Genomic DNA, 21964 nt, shown 5'->3' with positions numbered 1-21964 from the left:
TGTGCAAGTGAATTTATTTAAATCAAAATATTTTAATTAATTTTAGAACATTATTCTAGTAATATTCTTTACTAATTATGATTTGCATGTTTTATGTTATTTTAGAATTCTCAAACAAATGTTGTGGTTTATAAATTTTAAACAAAAATATTTTATTCTATTATTAAATATTATTTAAATTATGGTAAGAAAAGTTTTGTCTAATTTATTGTTAATAATATTGTTAAAAAATAATTTTAAAAAAACCTTAAATTTTTGTAGTGCATTTTTTTATACACAATATACTAAAAATATTTATTTAGAAAGTGATCTGCAATTAAGCATGCTGCTATTTCACTTAGTCAAAATTTTCAATTTAAAACAATTAACATTATGGACTTTTTAAATTTAAGTCAATAAAAAATATATTTGGCTTTGAAATTTTGAAGGAGAAAAATACATTCAGATTTGCATTGCTTTAGAACTCTTAGAAGATTTAACCCATTCTTGATATAGATTGTACCCGAAAATTACAACATATGCCAAGCTCAAATACTGTCAGAGATATGAAAAATGCTATAAATCAATAAATTTACTTTTTAATATCTCAGGAAATTTCATAGATAGAAGCATGAAACTTTAAGTCCTTACAAATGAGTGTAAGAAAAACATTTAACTCACTGACATTTCTTTCACAATGGGGCTGCATAAAAATTTAAAAGTACTACTTTATTTGATCAAATTTTGTAACTGAAAACATATGTTAAATTGTGGTAATTAAGCAAATAAACGCTCATTCTACTTTTTTATGAGGCACCAAGTGCATGTTTGTAAGCATCCAAAATTATATTTTCAAGTACTATTATTCATAGGTTTGTTAATTTTTTAATTATTATCTCCTTTGCAAGTTATGCTATTTGAGATTGACTTATAAATTTGGAATTATAGTCAAATTAGGACAAATATATCAGAGACAACACTTCCATATGCCAGCTTCTATAGAACATCATATTGTTACAAAATTTTTCTTCTACTACAAATACCGTCAATTAATCGTAGCACATTTAATCACTAGTCATTAGTTCAGCAGCTTTCTTGCTGTCTAATCCTCCAAGACTTCTTATTTGTCGGCGACTCCGACTCCTCTCACACACGTCTTCTGACGATCCACACGACGACTTCCACGATACACACGACTTCCGACGATCCACACGACTACTTCTTCGTAGCTTGATGGTTGGGTTGACGGGGCGCCTAGCCCCGGCAGGGGCTTATCCCCGGTAAGGAGAGACTTCACAGTGCTTTGCTGTCTATACTTTGCCGTGGCCGTCTTCGACGAAATTTCTAGATGACGAGTGTCAGGACTCATTGTGATTAGGGATTGCAATATCGGACCAAAATTTCAATACCGGTATTCGGTATTTTTTAGATCTTAATACCGGGATACCGGTTTTAATACCGGTATTGGAAATTTTAGAAAAAGAAAGAAAACACAGGTGTTTCTTTGTTTTTATTTGCCAGATTTATTAGAGAGTGTAAATGTCACAAAACATAACTTGTAACTTATAAATTATAACAGTATATAAAGAATCACAAAAAAGTAAAGGAACATCTCATTTATTTAAATCACAAAAAAAAGTGGAAATATCACTATTCAATCTGTGGTACTATTACAAATTTTTGAAATGTGATCTTGAAAAACTGTCATTAAGCTTGAAAAGTAATTTTGTTTAAAAATTACCAGCTGTCGAAAACGCTCTTTCGGCATCTACGCTAGCTGGTGGAACTGTTAGCAATGCGTGATATACTTTTTCCAAGTATTTACTTCTAAATCCCTCATCTTCGAATAAATCGATTCCTTGTCGGATGGTTTTGGATATAGCTGATTTCTGTATTGTATTTTGGTTGGTTGAAATTTTTTTATTTATCGCAAATTCTAATTTATGTTCAAGAGAATTCCTTTTCACTATCGACATGAGTGTTATCATAATCTTCGATAACTGAACCGAATTCTTCTGAATGCGATACGTTTGTGGGTAAAAAATGTTAAGAAAATTTATTCTAAACTTAATCAAATTTGAATTGATTATTTTCTTTTCTTCTTTTTCATTTTCATTTTTAAAATCGTTATAATTATGTAAATACCATAAGATATTTTCTATTTCGGTATGCCTTTCTAATGTGCGATTTTTTAATGTAATATATAGTGTAATAATATTTAATTACCGTGTAATATTTTTAATGTAATATATAGTGTAATGTAATATTTAATGTAATATATAGTGTGTGCTGTTCTTTCAGTGACTGCAACATGAAATTTATTGTTGCATTAGCTGTTAATAAATTAGAATTTCTCCGACATAATGCTTCATTTGTCAGTTTTATTGGAAGTAGAGCTGATATAGTTCTGGATATTAAGTCGAATTCTCTGTCTGAAAAATTAATTTACAGCTTTAAGTCCATTACTGCCTTTTGGATTGGATTTCTCAGTTTCAAAAATCGTTCCATCATTAGGAGTAAACTGTTCCAACGTGTTATATAATCTAATATTAATATATATTCTGTTTTATTTTCAGTTAGTATATATTTTAGTAATATATCATTTTTTATAGGGAAACGTTTAAATATCTTAGCAATTTTTCGACCTTTATAAATTATAGGAAGTAATTCTTGATGGGTTAATATTTCATCCTCATTAGCAATATCTTCTTCAACAATTACATTGTCTTTATCTTCATTGTCAATGTCACTCTCACTCTCTTGAAAGTTGGAATCCAAAGTTTCTATATCCCCAGTATTTGGATTCTTCTGTTCTTTATTTTTTTTTGGTATAATACATCTATTACTCCTAATTGAATTCCCTGAACATAGCACAATTGCTGATTTGCACGAATCAACTTTCCAGCTTTTTTCATAACTGTTTCTCCATCAGCCGTTATGGATACAATATCTTCTTTCGGGGATAATCCATGTTTCGCTAATTTAGATTTAAGCAATTAATTAAGCTATTAATTGGCTAATTAATTTCTCCCATTAAAGGGACATAAAAACAAAAACGTATACTATTTTGCTATATTCGCGATCCCTGAAAATATAGTGGAAACAATTTTAAAAATTTAGTAAATACCGAAAAACCGGTATTTAAACTTGTGAATACCGGTATTTCAAAATTGTACAAATGGCTCAAAATACCGGTATTCGGTATTCCGGTATACCGGTATTGCAATCCCTAATTGTGATTGTCTGATATTAGGGTGGGGGGGGGGGGGTACGCTGCCGTTGGGCTTAGTAAGTTTTTACTGCTTGTGAGCTAGAATTGGCTATTGAGATACAGTATAATTTGAGTTCGAAAAAATAAAAGTTAGGAAGAAAAACTAAGGGGCTGAGATAAATTAAAGTAGTATATTACGGGGTCTTCTAGAGTTTGTAGATGGTTTATATTTAGGGATTTTAGCTATTGCTTCATTTTCATTCTTATCCATGTTTTTAAAGAAGTTAGTGGCTAGATTTTTAATGAATTTTTTAAGAGGGGGATAGTCTAGGCATAAGTACATATTTGTATTGGGCATGTAGTATTTCATATTGCAGAAATTTCTAATTAAGTTATTTTGCTGGCGTTCAATAAGTCTAAGATTAGTCTTGGCAGCATATCCCCACACAGGGCAGGCATAAGTTAATACTGGACGCAAGTAGGCAGAGTAAATAAGCATTTTCTTTTGTCTACTCATTATGGAGTTTCGAGAAATTAAGGGACAAAATTAACGAGTTAGGTCTCGAAACTTTTTAGCTGTGTAAATAAAGTGGGGTTTCCAAGTTAATTTACTATCTAGAATAACACCTAAATATTTGCATTCCTTAGACCACGGGACAGTTTGATTTTTAATTTTAACTGGGGAGAAATTCTTTTTACAGTTATTTTTATTAAAAACTATAGCTTCAGTTTTACTAGCATTTATTTCAATTTTCCATTCGACGAACCAGTCCTCAAGAGATTTAATATGTCGGTTTAAAGCTATGGTAATGAAATTTTGATTTTTGTTTGTAGCTAGTATTGCAGTGTCATCAGCGTACATGCACAACATAGTGTTAAATTGCTTGGGGATATCATTAATAAACAAGGAAAATAAAATTGGCCCTAGTTTAGATCCTTGAGGTACACCTGCAAGAATAGGTTTTACTTCCGAAAATTCATTGTTTATCTTGATTTTAAAGGATCTGAAACTGAGGTAAGAAATTATAATTTTGATAAGGTGTGGGGGTATGTTGTAATTAATTAGCTTGTATATAAGACCATCTTGCCAAACTCTGTCAAAAGCTTTCTGAATGTCAAGGAAAACCGCTGCAGTTTTTTGTTTATTTTCAAAACCTTCCTCAATGAATTCTACTGCTCTAATTAATTGGTGGGTTGTAGATAGGTTAAGGCGAAATCCAAATTGTTCAGGTGTTAGTATATTATGTTCTTCTAGGTAATTATTTAATCTATTGAGAATTATCTGTTCAGCAATTTTGCTGACAGAAGAGAGTAGGGATATGAGTCTATAACTGCAGGGATCAGTTGGGTCTTTTCCTGGTTTTAATATGGGGATAACTGCAGCTGTTTTCCATGACATGGGAAAATATCCTAATTTGAGAATGCTATGAATTATATTAATTAAAAATTTTAGGTAATTGTCCGGAAGTGTTTTTAACATTTTGTTGTTAATACTGTCAAGGCCAGGGGCTTTTTGATATTAAGTTTTTTAATATGATCCTTTAATTCATCAGTTGAGGGAGGGGGAATATCAATAAATTTTTGTGGCAATGAGTCGAGAAAGCCTTTGACTGTATTATTTACATTATGTTCTGTGGTGAAATTGCTCAATTCATTAAGTTGAAATTGTTTCTCAAGGCTAGCCGCCAGGCAGTTTGCTTTTTCTTTATCAGTTATTGCAATACTAGCAGGGCCTTTAAGGGCCGGAATTTTTTGTTTTTTACTTTTAAAAGTTTTGACAAGTTTCCAGATTGATCCGTCTTCTGTGTTAACACTAATTAATTTGTGTATAAATTCATTGCTTTGGATTTTATTGTTAAGTTTTTCAATTTCCTTATTCATTTGGTTCATTAGTCTCTTGAAGACTGGGTCTCTGGTTTTTTGAAAAATTTTCCTGGCAAAGTTCCTGTCCTTGATTAGGTCTCTAATTTTAGGGTCAATAAAATTTTGACTATTTATAATGGGGCTGGAGGCTAGATTTTTTGCATTAAAAATTTGCGATTCGAAGATGTTTACAAAATGGTCAAGTTTATCTGGGTTTGTAAATTCATCAATGTTTGGGGTTTCTGATTGACTGAGGGTTAATTTAAAATTATTCCAGTTTGTTTTAAATTTATTAAGATTATTGGGCAGGGAATATTTAAAGAAAAAATTTAATAAGATGGGATTTTGGTCAGAGCTAAGTTCAGGTAAGGATAGAATTTCATATGGGTACAGGAAGTCTTTAATTAAGGTGAGGTCTATTGTATTGGCTGACTGAGGTCCAAATCTAGTGGAGGTGGGCGGTGCTATAATGTCTAATCCGGCCTGAAGGGCGAATGATTTTAGGGAATTACCTTTTGGGCAGTTACGCTTACAATCCCAGCTAACGTGGTGAGCGTTAAAGTCTCCGCAAATTATTTGATTAGGTCCTGTTTGCATCAGGTTTTCGATGTCGAAAATAAAATTGGAATTATCTGCACTAGGGGGGATATAAATAGAGATTAAGGTTGTTGGATCTTGATTTTTAAAATTTAATTTTACCACGCTAGCTTCTACATGTTGTAGTAAAGGTGGGGGGACCTCACTGTGAGGTAAACCATTTTTAATTAAAATTGCAGTACCGCCGCCAGCCTGGTTAACTCTGTAACTGTAATATGAGAAATAGTTTGCCAGGAAAATTTTTCTTTGTGGTCTAAGGTGGGTTTCTTGCAGTAGGATTACATCGGGGTTATACTTATTTACAAAATTACGAAGGTCAATTATTTTATTGTTAATGCCATTTGCGTTCCAATAGACTATGCGAAGGCAATTGCAGGAGAAAACTAGTTAGTGACAGGTAGACTTGGGTTATCGAATGCCTTCATGAGTATATCCAGTTTTTCCATAACAGTGTTTGCGGTTTTTAGTTTTTTAAGCTGTGAAAAGTGTAAAGGGTACTCGGTCGTTAGCTTTTTCAGTTCTTTCATTGCTTCTATAATGTCAGCGAAATCATTGCCTTCTAAAACGGTGTTGTTGGCTTGTTTGTGACCATAGGTTTGTGGTGCCAGCTCTGGTGGGCTTGTGTGGTAAGAGTGTAATGGAGGCGCTATCTCATGATGGCTTGTGTTTTTAAAAAGACCTGCAAAACTGACATTTGGCCTGATCAGAGCTTGGTTTTTGTGAAAATAGTTGTCCCTATTTTTTCTCGCAGACTGAATTTTTGGGAAGGCCTCGCAGCCGCGGTAAGATGCTATGTGCCCTTGTTTGCCGCAATTGATGCAAGTTGGCGTTTCAATTTTTTCTTTTATCACGCAAGCATTAGTTTTGTGGCTTTCGCCACACTTCAGACATCTGGGCTTTATGTTGCAGTTATTCGCTGCATGGTGAAAAAAGTTGCAACGATAACATTGCGAGACTAGGTTGCGACCTCTGTAGGGCTCTACTGTGATACTAAGGTAATCCAGATGTTCTATTTTAAAGATTTCCTCGGCTTTTTCAGTTTTATTAAGTTCAACCATATAAAATGGAAGAGGTCTCTTAGTTCTTAGCTGGGTAAGTTGAACAACCCTAGTCACTGGGAAACCACTATCAACTAGGTTTTGAGCTATTATTTTTGTGTCGTATTCATGGGGGAGCCCTTTGATGACTGCTTTTAATGGTCTTTTGTTTTGGGGGGTTATGATATAATAATCATAACCCTGCTGCCTGCAGAAATTTTGAATGGCTTTGTGTTGATCAGCCGATTCTGGGAATATTTTTATGAACCCTTTATTCAGTTTGTTGACAGTTTTGCCGCAGGTTTTGGCAATTTGGGATAAAATTTCATTAAAGTTATCTGCATATTTCAACATTATTGGTGGTATTTTATGTTCTGCAGTGTTGGGAGTTTCATTTTCAACTGGAATATTATTGAGGACTTGAAATTTATTGCTTATGTTAATTACATTTTTAGGGGGTTCCGGTTTATTTCTGGCAAGTTTCCTCTTTGTTGGAGAGACGAAATTATCATTACTCAGGTTCAGGGAGGGTTCCTTAGAGTGTTCACATTTCGAGTCCTGACAAGAACTAACAAGGTTCATCTTACCCAGAAGTGTATCCATCTCCTGAATCGCTTGTTTTCTTCTAGACTCCATGGCTGCAAGATGCGGGTGAACATAATCAATCTGCTCCCTCTTGGCATGCCTTGTGGCTTGGTTGATACCTTCAATTTCAAGTCTTAGGACTTTTACCGCATCGCGGATCATCAATCTTTCCTTGCAATGGATGCAAGTGTATTTCTCTTTAGTTTGAGGCAGATCACTATGATTGCCATCAATGATCATTTCTTCATTCGTCTCCGCGCATCTGCGCTTTCCACCTTCTTCGCAAACGCTACCGTTCATGACGGAAGCTAACACGAGAATGACTTCAAACAAAATCAAGTGAAAATCACAGCCTGCTTTTATGCACACAAGTGAATACACAGCAAATTGAACTGACTTCGACTTCAGCAACACTTCACGACTTGATCTCACTTCTTCGTAGCTTCTGAGTGCCCGTCTTTTATAGTTCCGGGAGGCAGGGCTAGAATCTTCAGACCAATCAGGGCGTACCTGGCTGTATCTCGGGTCTTAGTGGATGGATCATGAAAGTTCTCGAACTTTCCAGTGTAGTATCCATTTAGTCGCCAAATGGTCGCCAAGCTCTCAGTTCATTAACTTTCAGCCGCTCAGCTCAGATCTTACAACGGTCTTTCTTACGGTGATACTATACTCTGTTTCACTCTAACTTGGCAGTAGTGTATATTCTAGGCATGCCGAATCACAGTCACTGTCAGGGGAACTGGGTTACTTTAAAGTACAAAGTTACTAGAAATGTAGATCGCTGGCGAAACTTTATCTCGCAAATTTTTCGCCAAATAGTAAATATTCATTTACTTTATTATATTATCACTTTATCGCAGAATTAATTGCTTCCTTATTTTCATTATTTTTCCAATATTATTGATACATTATTTTAATAAAAACATTAATGTTATTTCATTTCGTTTCATCGTTTCTCAAAAGAAAACTCTAAATCTTTCAATATTCGGTAAAGCGTAGTTCGGCTAATGTTTTTCGAAAAGATATCTGTATAATTGTTCACATCTTTTAAAACTTTATCTAATGTTGGGATCTCATTTCTACGAAAATATGCATGGATTTTTCGTCAAATACAGGATAATGTAAAATCATCCTATTTTACAAGACCTGAATGTTTACCTACTGAGCCTGATCATTTCTTTCCAGGGGTACTTAAAGAACTGGATGCCTTTATTTCTTTTTTCAAAAGGAAAACTGTTCATTGCGAAACACCTGTAAGGTGCGAAACTTTATCGACGATTTGATTGATAGAATCTTGAGGGTTTTCTCGGAGTCGAGAATAAACGTTTAATATGTTTCTGCATGCTGCACTTTTGTTGGTTTCACTTGTCTTGAAGGTGTGCTCAGCGTAGTCGGTGATAACACTTTCTCTTTTTCAGACATTTTAGAAGTGAATAAAAATAACGAATCGAATAAATATTCAACAATCAAAACTAATAACTACTAATGTGATTAATAGTATCAAAAATATCAGCTGGTAAAAAAGCGAGAATAAAAAAGTACGAAAGATTATAATGGTTGCGAACTGAATGAAGCTGAGTTGGCGGAGGCGTAAAAGAAAAACGCGCCAAATATTTGACCTTGAAGACCGGTTCTAGCCAAAGTGGAATTCATTATGTCAATCTTTTAGCTTTATTCGTTCGCTTTATTTACAAACTACTTAACAGATAAGCACTTTTAACTTGAGAATAATTTTAAATACATACTGATTAAAAAAGGATTTCTGTAATTTATGATATTATTTGATAAATTTCTGCGCATTTTAACTATTTTAAAGTCGGAATTGATGGGGAACTCTTTCTCAACGCGGAGCGTCACATTTTCTACCTTTTACAATACTGCCAAGTTAGGGTGAAACAGAGTATAGCCGTGATGGGAAGCAAATTACAAGTTTGTAACATTGCTCCCCTCTTCAAAGACTGACGTCCCGGCAGTCTCACTTCAATCCAGCAGCTGGCGTAGGCTTCCGAATGATGTGATGATGTTGATGCATTTGGCGACTTCCGCACTTTCGAAGATGACATCATTCGCTAATTTGGCGGCGACTAACGATCCATCCGAACCTTCTCAATGCTTTTGACTCGGACCTCTTCGCCGTTTCGGATTGTACATCCAGACTTGATTCCGCTCCTTAAAATGCAGGGTGTCCCATGGAGCGAAACATCGCATAGTAGCCGAGCTCTCCGGAACGAATTCAAGCCAGGATGGTTGGTTGGTCACTTTGAACTTCTTCCATCGAACCAACCGAATACCAGGGTGGTCAAATAGTGCCTTCAGGTGTCCACTTGAAAGCCAGGGATTCGCTTTCATTGCCAGATCTTCCACTGGAATATTCCCGCTCATTTCCATTTCATTCTGGGCACTCGAGAACTGTTCACAACTCTCAGTACAGGATCCTTTGAAGAGCGCATCTGCCTTTGCTGGAAGGGTTCTTCTGCGGCGACGTAATTTGTCCGGATACACAGGAGATTCATCGGCTCCTATTTGCATGACATTCCTCGAAAAATCCACAGCAAGGCCGGATTCTCGAGGGAAGTCGAGGCCGAGACTACAGGAATCAGCGATTCCAACCACGTAGTCTTTTTCCGTATCGCTATGCAAGGAGATACTAAGAGGCTTGCTAAGAGGTCGTCCCGTCGACCTTCGGGATGAATCCAGTCCAAACAGGGTCTCTTTAACACCTGCATTCATAGGCATCGAGCACGGGTCGCCACTAACAGACCCGTCCAAACAGAGTTCATCTTCTCCATCCCCAAGTGTTTGCACCTTCGATTCCACTTCAGGGGACTCGTTCGGAGAAGCCTGTTTCAGCCCTGCAGATATTTGACAGTCTCCCTGTTCGTGCATCTCCTCATTGAACTTCGGTTCACCCTCCGGATGGCTAAGCTCCATTTCGGTGACACCGGTCTCCATTCGATCTTCAGTCTTTTCTTCCACTTGGGTCTCGCTGTTTCCTTCAATTTCTTCTGTGATATCATGGACGTCTTCGGTTTTGTTACTTTTATCTTCTAAAATTTCTATCTTGAATTCATTCTTCATTTTCTCATATCCGGCTCTCCATTCATCTTGTCCTTTCTTTATCTCTGCCATCATGGCAAGTAACAATGCGAACTTTTCATCCATTTTTCTGGTTCAAGGCATACACAAGAAAATCCAATTAACCCCACTTCTGACACCAAATGTTACAAAATTTTTCTTCTACTACAAATACCGTCAATTAATCGTAGCACATTTAATCACTAGTCATTAGTTCAGCAGCTTTCTTGCTGTCTAATCCTCCAAGACTTCTTATTTGTCGGCGACTCCGACTCCTCTCACACACGTCTTCTGACGATCCACACGACGACTTCCACGATACACACGACTTCCGACGATCCACACGACTACTTCTTCGTAGCTTGATGGTTGGGTTGACGGGGCGCCTAGCCCCGGCAGGGGCTTATCCCCGGTAAGGAGAGACTTCACAGTGCTTTGCTGTCTATACTTTGCCGTGGCCGTCTTCGACGAAATTTGGAGATGACGAGTGTCAGGACTCATTGTGATTGTCTGATATTAGGGTGAAGGGGGGGGGGGGATACGCTGCCGTTGGGCTTAGTAAGTTTTTACTGCTCGTGAGCTAGAATTGGCTATTGAGATACAGTATAATTTGAGTTTGAAAAAATAAAAGTTAGGAAGAAAAACTAAGGGGCTGAGATAAATTAAAGTAGTATATTACGGGGTCTTCTAGAGTTTGTAGATGGTTTATATTTAGGGATTTTAGCTATTGCTTCATTTTCATTCTTATCCATGTTTTTAAAGAAGTTAGTGGCTAGATTTTTAATGAATTTTTTAAGAGGGGGATAGTCTAGGCATAAGTACATATTTGTATTGGGCATGTAGTATTTCATATTGCAGAAATTTCTAATTAAGTTATTTTGCTGGCGTTCAATAAGTCTAAGATTAGTCTTGGCAGCATATCCCCACACAGGGCAGGCATAAGTTAATACTGGACGCAAGTAGGCAGAGTAAATAAGCATTTTATTTTGTCTACTCATTTTGGAGTTTCGAGAAATTAAGGGATAAAATTTACGAGTTAGGTCTCGAAACTTTTTAGCTGTGTAAATAAAGTGGGGTTTCCAAGTTAATTTACTATCTAGAATAACACCTAAATATTTGCATTCCTTAGACCACGGGACAGTTTGATTTTTAATTTTAACTGGGGAGAAATTCTTTTTACAGTTATTTTTATTAAAAACTATAGCTTCAGTTTTACTAGCATTTATTTCAATTTTCCATTCGACGAACCAGTCCTCAAGAGATTTAATATGTCGGTTTAAAGCTATGGTAATGAAATTTTGATTTTTGTTTCTAGCTAGTATTGCAGTGTCATCAGCGTACATGCACAACATAGTGTTAAATTGCTTGGGGATATCATTAATAAACAAGGAAAATAAAATTGGCCCTAGTTTAGATCCTTGAGGTACACCTGCAAGAATAGGTTTTACTTCCGAAAATTCATTGTTTATCTTGATTTTAAAGGATCTGTAACTGAGGTAAGAAATTATAATTTTGATAAGGTGTGGGGGTATGTTGTAATTAATTAGCTTGTATATAAGACCATCTTGCCAAACTCTGTCAAAAGCTTTCTGAATGTCAAGGAAAACCGCTGCAGTTTTTTGTTTATTTTCAAAACCTTCTTCAATGAATTCTACTGCTCTAATTAATTGGTGGGTTGTAGATAGGTTACGGCGAAATCCAAATTGTTCAGGTGTTAGTATATTATGTTCTTCTAGGTAATTATTTAATCTATTGAGAATTATCTGTTCAGCAATTTTGCTGACAGAAGAGAGTAGGGATATGGGTCTATAACTGCAGGGATCAGCTGGGTCTTTTCCTGGTTTTAATATGGGGATAACTGCAGCTGTTTTCCATGACATGGGAAAATATCCTAATTTGAGAATGCCATGAATTATATTAATTAAAAATTTTAGGTAATTGTCCGGAAGTGTTTTTAACATTTTGTTGTTAATACTCTCAAGGCCAGGGGCTTTTTTGATATTAAGTTTTTTAATATGATCCTTTAATTCATCAGTTGAGGGAGGGGGAATATCAATAAATTTTTGTGGCAATGAGTCGAGAAAGCCTTTGACTGTATTATTTACATTATGTTCTGTGGTGAAATTGCTCACTTCATTAAGTTGAAATTGTTTCTCAAGGCTAGCCGCCAGGCAGTTTGCTTTTTCTTTATCAGTTATTGCAATACTAGCAGGGCCTTTAAGGACCGGAATTTTTTGTTTTTTACTTTTAAAAGTTTTGACAAGTTTCCAGATTGATCCGTCTTCTGTGTTAACACTAATTAATTTGTGTATAAATTCATTGCTTTGAATTTTATTGTTAAGTTTTTCAATTTCCTTATTAATTTGTTTCATTAGTCTCTTGAAGACTGAGTCTCTGGTTTTTTGAAAATTTTTCCTGGCAAAGTTCCTGTCCCTGATTAGGTCTCTAATTTTAGGGTCAATAAAATTTTGACTATTTATAATGGGGGTGGAGGCTAGATTTTTTGCATTAATAATTTGCGATTCGAAGATGTTTACAAAATGGTCAAGTTTATCTGGGTTTGTAAATTCATCAATGTTTGGGGTTTCTGATTGACTGAGGGTTAATTTAAAATTATTCCAGTTTGTTTTAAATTTATTAAGATTATTGGGCAGGGAATATTTAAAGAAAAAATTTAATAAGATGGGATTATGGTCAGAGCTAAGTTCAGGTAAGGAGTGAATTTCATATGGGTACAGGAAGTCTTTAATTAAGGTGAGGTCTATTGTATTGGCTGACTGAGGCCCAAATCTAGTGGGGGTGGACGGTGCTATAATGTCTAATCCGGCCTGAAGGGCGAATGATTTTAGGGAATTACCTTTTGGGCAGTTACGCTTACAATCCCAGCTAACGTGGTGAGCGTTAAAGTCTCCGCAAATTATTTGATTAGGTCCTGTTTGCATCAGGTTTTCGATGTCGAAAATAAAATTGGAATTATCTGCACTAGGGGGGATATAAATAGAGATTAAGGTTATTGGATCTTGATTTTTAAAATTTAATTTTACTACATTAGCTTCTACATGTTGTAGTAAAGGTGGGGGGACCTCACTGTGAGGTAAACCATTTTTAATTAAAATTGCAGTACCGCCGCCAGCCTGGTTAACTCTGTAACTGTAATATGAGAAATAGTTTGCCAGGAAAATTTTTCTTTGTGGTCTAAGGTGGGTTTCTTGCAGTAGGATTACATCGGGGTTATACTTATTTACAAAATTACGAAGGTCAATTATTTTATTGTTAATGCCATTTGCGTTCCAATAGACTATGCGAAGGCTATTGCAGGAGAAAACTAGTTAGTGACAGGTAGACTTGGGTTATCGAATGCCTTCATGAGTATATCCAGTTTTTCCATAACAGTGTTTGCGGTTTTTAGTTTTTTAAGCTGTGAAAAGAGTAAAGGGTACTCGGTCGTTAGCTTTTTCAGTTCTTTCATTGCTTCTATAATGTCAGCGAAATCATTGCCTTCTAAAACGGTGTTGTTGGCTTGTTTGTGACCATAGGTTTGTGGCGCCAGCTCTGGTGGGCTTGTGTGGTAAGAGTGTAATGGAGGCGCCATCTCATGATGGCTTGTGTTTTTAAAAAGACCTGCAAAACTGACATTTGGCCTGATCAGAGCTTGGTTTTTGTGAAAATAGTTGTCCCTATTTTTTCTCGCAGACTGAATTTTTGGGAAGGCCTCGCAGCCGCGGTAAGATACTATGTGCCCTTGTTTGCCGCAATTGATGCAAGTTGGCGTTTCAATTTTTTCTTTTATCACGCAAGCATTAGTTTTGTGGCTTTCGCCACACTTCAGACATCTGGGCTTTATGTTGCAGTTATTCGCTGCATGGTGAAAAAAGTTGCAACGATAACATTGCGAGACTAGGTTGCGACCTCTGTAGGGCTCTACTGTGATACTAAGGTAATCCAGATGTTCTATTTTAAAGATTTCCTCGGCTTTTTCAGTTTTATTAAGTTCAACCATATAAATTGGAAGAGGTCTCTTAGTTCTTAGCTGGGTAAGTTGAACAACCCTAGTCACTGGGAAACCACTATCAACTAGGTTTTGAGCTATTATTTTTGTGTCGTATTCATGGGGGAGCCCTTTGATGACTGCTTTTAATGGTCTTTTGTTTTGGGGGGTTATGATATAATAATCATAACCCTGCTGCCTGCAGAAATTTTGAATGGCTTTGTGTTGATCAGCCGATTCTGGGAATATTTTAATGAACCCTTTATTCAGTTTGTTGACAGTTTTGCCGCAGGTTTTGGCAATTTGGGATAAAATTTCATTAAAGTTATCTGCATATTTCAACATTATTGGTGGTATTTTATGTTCTGCAGTGTTGGGAGTTTCATTTTCAACTGGAATATTATTGAGGACTTGAAATTTATTGCTTAAGTTAATTACATTTTTAGGGGGTTCCGGTTTATTTCTGGCAAGTTTCCTCTTTGTTGGAGAGACGAAATTATCATTATTCAGGTTCAGGGAGGGTTCCTTAGAGTGTTCACATTTCGAGTCCTGACAAGAACTAACAAGGTTCATCTTATCCAGAAGGGTCTCCATCTCCTGAATCGCTTGTTTTCTTCTAGACTCCATGGCTGCAAGATGCGGGTGAGCATAATCAATCTGCTCCCTCTTGGCATGCCTTGTGGCTTGGTTGATACCTTCAATTTCAAGTCTTAGGACTTTTACCGCATCTCGGATCATCAATCTTTCCTTGCAATGGATGCAAGTGTATTTCTCTTTAGTTTGAGGCAGATCACTATGATTGCCATCAATGATCATTTCTTCATTCGTCTCCGCGCATCTGCGCTTTCCACCTTCTTCGCAAACGCTACCGTTCATGACGGAAGCTAACACGAGAATACCACAACGACTTCAACAACAACCAATACGAACTTCTACTTCTTCGTAGCTTCTGAGTGCCCGTCTTTTATAGTTCCGGGAGGCGGGGCTAGAATCTTCAGACCAATCAGGGCGTACCTGGCTGTATCTCGGGTCTTAGTGGATGGATCATTAAAGTTCTCGAACTTTCCAGTAGTATCCATTTAGTCGCCAAATTCACCGCCAAGTCGCCAAATGGTCGCCAAGCTCTCAGGTCATTGACGTGGCAGCCGCTCAGCTCAGATCTTACAACGGTCTTTCTTACGGTGATACTAGCCGTGATGGGAAGCAAATTACAAGTTTGTAACAATATCAAGCATTTGAAAGCTTGTAAGATACTGAATAAATGCTTAATTCAAATATTTTGTAAATCATGATTCAAAATGTGATTCATTCTATCATGTGAATCAAAACAATTCTAATCTCAAATGTTATTCAATTGAGTTTTAAACAATTAATTATAAAATTAATTATCTTTCAAGTTATCTTCAAACAAAGGTTTTAAATCAAGTAAATTTTTTTTTGCACAAAACTGCAGTTATTTCACAAACTTATACTATTAGAGTTGTTTACATTGAAAATGGAAATTAATATTATTTCCCAAAATCAAACAACCTTCTACCTTTTTTCGTTTCTTCCATCAACATTATGATATCCTGATGTAAATAAATTTGCTTTTTCCATACAATGCTCTATAAATCTATAACAGTTATGATTTGTTTTTAAACTCATGCAATGTTTAATGATTGATCTACTATCATAGTTTGTATTATAGTGAAAAATTAATACATATGATTAATAAATTTTTTAAAAAAAAAAAAGTTATAAAGATAAGACAATTGAATAAATGATAAAACATACCGCACCACCAAGAAGTAACCTTTCCTTAAAATCTTGAGGAGTATTCAGGAATGTTAAAGTCTTCACACATACAGCATTCTCCAAAGGTTTATCAGGAACAAGCAAGTAATATGAAATACTCATTTTGAAAAGATTAATTGTGGTATGGAAAAATAAATCTATTGGCAAGCGGAAAGAAGCTTGCGTAGATCCTTGTATGAAATACGGTGGCTTCCTTCTTACTGAAAAAGGAAATGTGACAAAAATTATTGTACTGGTATATATAAACAAGTTTTAACAGTAATGTGGCCAAATAGAAGAAAATTTTAAAACTTTGATTTATTTCACTACAGGAGGCATGATTTATGTATAAAGAATAAGTGGTAAAAAATACACCAGTCTACATTGCGACACAAGTACAGAAGTGAGCAAAATTTTTCCCTTCAGTGATTTTATTATGAGACGTTGATAGGGATTTCTTTGACATGTATAGCTTTAGGATAGAGAATTTAACTAATCTTTAAAAAAAGTGCTCTAAGCATTAAGGATTTTTATCACTTCACTGATAGTGTGAGAGAATGTTGAGACTAGCATTTTATAAAGTGCATGTAGAATTAATTAAACAGAAAGTGGGAATTGGTTCAGAAAATAAGAGAACATTTTAGAATCTAGTTAATATGGGCTAAATTAAGATAAAAATTAGGAAATTAATTAAGATTTAAATTATATCATATATAAATGCTTATTTCAATCACTATATAAAATTGTCACTTTTTTATAATTATATTTTTTATATTTGGACTCTGGAGAAATCAGATGCTTTAACTTTCCTGACATTTTATGCAAAATCCCAAGCAACATTGAGCAAAATCATATAATTTAACTAACTTTTATATGTTTTAAAAATATTTAATAGCCATTCTACAATCAAAATATGTTGTTTCTGTATAAGAATAATTCACATTCTCTTTCTCTACATTAAATAATTCCAGGCTCATTAAAAGGATTCCTGTTAGTAGATGTAACGAAATAAAAAGCATAAAATATTCAGAACATTTCAATTAACAATAACTATAGATATAGACAGTAAACAAAAAAACAAAAAAACTATTTTGGACAGGCTGCATAATTTTTAACTGCACTGTGTTTTTTCAGGACTGAAGCAAATTGGTTGAATTCTACATTTTTAGATGACCAACTTAAAAGCCTTTTATGGGAATCCTTTTTTTTTTTTTTTTCGAGGTTATAATACTTATTTAAATGTTTAGATTTTGAAAGCATCTTAATACAATTAATAAAATTAGTTAATTAAAAAATTAAATAAATTCTGTCATACTATAACCAGCAGGTTTGGATAAGTTGATACTCAAGAAATAAATGCATTTACAATCTTAAAGTTGGATATTTTGTGAAAAAAATAAAATTTTAATAATTATGCAATTATTTGTAAGAGTTATTAAAAGATAATAATTATAGATATAAACAAACTGTTTAAGAAGGAAATAAAACTTTCCCAAACATAAGCATTAATATTAAATATGTAAAATACAATTCAATAAAAACATAATGGTGAATTTATTCCAAAATTACTCTAAACTGATAAAACTATTCTATATAACTTAAAACTGCATTTGTAAGTAACACATAAAAAATTATTTACCTTGTTTCGAATTTGAATTAAAAGGCAAATAAAAAACAATTTCTTTTATAAAATGTTCAATATGATTGCCATTGTGACCCTGCACAAACACAATAAAATCGTGAGTGATACCATCTGCAAAACAATTTGCCTTTTTCTTGACAGTGCTCCTAATTTCTATTTTAACTTCTAAACTCTGTAAAAAAATTAATAAAAATATATAAAGTGGCAGATTATTTTTCAAAAAATATAAAAATCTGTAAATAATAACAATAATAATAATAATAATAATATATATATATATATATATATATATATTCCTTAAAAAAGATTTCATTCAGGTTCTGGATGTCTTTGTCTTCATTCTTCTAGCAGCTTATTATTTTAATTAAATTATTTAAATCTTGATATATCAGAGATTTAAATAAGAAATTGAATTGTGAACACATTTTGCTGTAAAATATGCATACATATACATTATCAAAGCATATTATCAATACACTTTTAATTATCTGCTATATAAGTTATTTGCTAAACATGAAAAATAAAAAAAATGGCTCGTTCAATTGCATACAGGGGAAAAAGGGCACTATGATATCATTCCAAGGTTAAAGATGTTTATAGTATATCATAAACTTTTAAGAACATGTAACATTCTCATCTCTTCAAATTTATCACGGAATTTCCATTCTGAAAATGTTATCCTTCTCATTCTGACTCATTTTAAAGAATTAACTTATTATCTATATATTACTGCATTAATTCAACAAATAAGCCTATAAACAATCATAAACTACATAATATATGAAAAAGTACAAATAAATCTCATTACACTGCAAGCATTTAATTACAAGAAACAATTAAGGGCTAATATTTATGAATTAAAAAAATTCAAAAATATCTTATATAATATAAAAAGTAAAAGAATAATGAACTATTTCTCTCCAAAAAGTTTGAATATTGCATATATTAACTTACATGATTAAGATGATTTGCTATTTATGCATTAATTGTATACCAATAGCAAACTTTAGGCTTAAAAGTTCATCACTGGTGAACAGAACAAATACAGACTTTTTAACTGATAAAAAGATAATCTTGTTATGATTTCTTTTACGATGTCTTTAATTTTATAACAATTAATGACAGGAGATATAACTAACTTTCATACTTACAAAAGCATTCTATTAAATAAAATAATATATTCAAATAAATGTAGGGTTATTTAAAATATTAAGATAAAAAATTAAACTTAAAATCTTTTTAAAGTATTATTTAAACAAAGAAAAGTAATGAATATTGGATTTATTCTCTCTCTCTTTCTGTCGGGTACACACATATATATATACTCTATGAAACTAAGGAATAAGAAAAAATTTCACAGTGATTCATTTATTTTAAATATTAGATGCCTAAATTAAAAAATTTTCATAATAATGGTAAGCATTTAACAGTTTAGAAAAAGTTGAAATAACTGCCTATTACCATAAAATAATTATGATTTCAGATAATTAACAAGTAACACTAAATATTATATTAAGCCATTCATTTAAGTGTTTTATATACATTCAATTGCTGCTTAGTTACTGGTTACATCCATTTTTTTAAAAAGGAGAACAAATAATTTGCACAAAACAATGTGAACTCAAATATTTTCTGAGGATACATCATAAACTATTATCTACAAAAACTTTCATCATCACTAACGAATTAAATCAAATACAACATATATAATGCTTTAGCAGTAATTTTTCCTTCTCAGTGAAATAATTATTATATTATGCACTTAGAATCTGCTATAAGACTTGCTATAAGTTTAAAGTATTCAGACAAATCAATGATATGCATAAAATTCACACTTATTCAAGTTATTCTATAAAACTTTTGTAAATGATCACCTAAAGAATTAAACTGATCTCTAAAAATAATTTCTAGAACAAAACAGAATTTCAAGAAAAAAATTACATTTAATTTTGTTATTCAATTTATGCAACATTTAAGAATTACAGCTTTAAAATATATTGCTGTATAAAAATACTTTGACATATTTCAAATGAAAAAAAAAAAAAAAAACTGCTATTTTTACAAATTGCAGGATTAAAATAAAAATAAAAATTAAGACAATAAAGCTTACCATTTTTTTTTTTTTAATTTTCAGTGGGATTCCTTAAAATTTAAATCAATTTACCTATTTTCAGTGTATATAGGTCATATTATATCATTAAAAAAAAGAATAAAAGAAATGTGTCTAAGGTGAGATTTTAATTAAAGTGGAAACAAAATCATAAATATCAGTTTGAGTTTTCATATTTTTATACGCATAAATTTAAAGCAGGTGCAGAGATAATCAAACTAATTGAAAAGTTGAAGAGTATTTTTATTGCGCAATCACTCTGTTTCGAAAATAACATCACACAATGCATTGAATGTAAACAAGAAGTTGAAGTTGAATTTTAGTGACTTGTGCTGCCGGAAAACATAAGGCTTTGCCAATGATCCTTTATATAAATAAAAGAAACACTAATCTCAAGAAAAGAGTCGAAGCCCTTTGCAAATTGCAAAAACGACAGAGAATGACAAAAGTTTTTTGCTGCAAAGTGGGAATAATACAGATACGCTTGTATGCAGAGCACCAGTACCTAAAGAATTGAGCGTAAAATTAGGTGCATAATGAAGGAAGATGGTCGTTTGAATTAGTTACATCACATTTGGGACAGACAGGAAATGATTCGAATACAATCTTAAAAGGATAATATTTGTGGGCAGGGTGGAAGTTCGTAAACGAGCAAGACAAATATCGTTTACCTAGTATAACGATATCAGCATATTAATTGTGAATAAGAGGTTGAATGAACGGGGTATTTTTAATTTCCCATGGAATACGCAATTAGATTGCTTGAAGGTGGAAAACAGACTAACGAAGATCTTCAGTGGTGGCATTGGAATACTTGATTATACAGATATATCCGATGTACGAGCATCTTTAGCCAAATTGCCAGCTAGTTTTCTACTGTTACTTCTAACATGTATACCTATTAGCACAGAGAAAACAACTTATATCGAACTCTGAATATTGTAGAATGTTGGATATGGAAATATTATTTTTTTATTAATTTTTAATCACCATGAATGCAATGTAGTATTTTATTTTTTAATATGCAAATATCAATGTTGATGAAACTTGAAATTTTTTCTTTGAAATTTTTGGTCATATCACTTGCATTTACAGTTAGAATTTTTAATAACTCAACTTCATTTCAGCAGATTTTGATAACAAAACATTATCTTATCTATTATCATGAGATTCCATGCGATACTAATAAAAAAATTATTTTAATGCATATTTTGTGTTCGATGTTATTTATTTTCCATATAATGTACCACAAAAGTTATATACTCTCTTTTAGAAATTAAGTTTTAAAAATGTTATCGTGTTAAAAAAATTCATAAAAAATATATTATACATGGATTTTATTGATAATCGTTAAAAAATTCAATTTTTTTCTTCTATACAACTAGAAAGAAGCTATAGATAAATGGAATAAGCTAAGCATAACCGATTTTATACATTGATCTTTCCGTTATCCATTTCGTAGGCTTCTCGTAATCTTAAAATTATATTTTGAAATATATAATTTTTGTGTTTATAATGTTGTAACATTCCCAGTTTCCCAGTACTGATAAGACATTTACAGCCAGCTGTGTCGTCGCTGTTACTTGCTAAACTCCTCGAGATAGTCAGATGGTGGATCTTTTCACCTGGGTGGTCTCGCATCTGTTCATTAGCGACTACAGTGAAAGACCACATGTGGGAATCCCTCGTCCAAGAGATATTCAGAATACCTTCAAAGAGAAAGGAGTGTCCAAACATCTGGATGCTAAATGTTTCTCATAGTGAAAAGACTATGATAATTCCGTGTTCCAGAATAGTCAGTTGTGAAAAGTGCATCGCACAAAGGACCTTCCCACGACCGACTGGTGCCGCTGAGAGAGCATATTGCTGAACCCCGATTGGCCGAAAGAGAGCTCAAGTGACCAATGTAAATTAAGAGGCGGAGATTGTCGCCGAAATAAAGAGCGGAGATTTTTTTAGGAGAAGAGAAAAAACGATTTGCAGGCAGACTGTTGAACTACGCCCACGAGTTCGGATTCCGAGAACCAAATGAGTTTCAAGAAAACCCTTCGACTTCGACTGTTGTGTCTCCTACTACAGGTGTAAATAACTATTTATTTAA

At 33.5% G+C, this 21964-nt stretch overlaps 1 protein-coding gene across 8 annotated transcripts in view; it reads right to left on the bottom strand.

Annotated features, from left to right (window-relative positions):
• The window catches only part of LOC129980913 (uncharacterized), a 65232-nt gene extending 45099 nt beyond the window's left edge, over positions 1 to 20133 (bottom strand). For all 8 annotated transcript variants that reach the window (XM_056091400.1, XM_056091392.1, XM_056091395.1 and 5 more), the window contains exons 1-3: positions 19864 to 20133; positions 17751 to 17925; positions 16112 to 16332 (exon numbers count right to left, since the gene is read on the bottom strand). In XM_056091400.1, coding sequence (XP_055947375.1) covers positions 16112 to 16332; positions 17751 to 17925; positions 19864 to 19866 — 399 coding nt within the window. In that variant the 5' untranslated portion in view covers positions 19867 to 20133. The remainder of the gene's footprint in view (positions 1 to 16111; positions 16333 to 17750; positions 17926 to 19863) is intronic.
• Positions 20134 to 21964: the final 1831 nt, after the last annotated feature.

The sequence above is a fragment of the Argiope bruennichi genome, chromosome 8, assembly GCF_947563725.1.
Source record: "Argiope bruennichi chromosome 8, qqArgBrue1.1, whole genome shotgun sequence".
In the NCBI taxonomy this organism is placed as follows: domain Eukaryota; kingdom Metazoa; phylum Arthropoda; class Arachnida; order Araneae; family Araneidae; genus Argiope; species Argiope bruennichi.
Note: the sequence above shows the minus strand (reverse complement) of the source record. Positions and strands in the feature narration are given on the sequence as shown.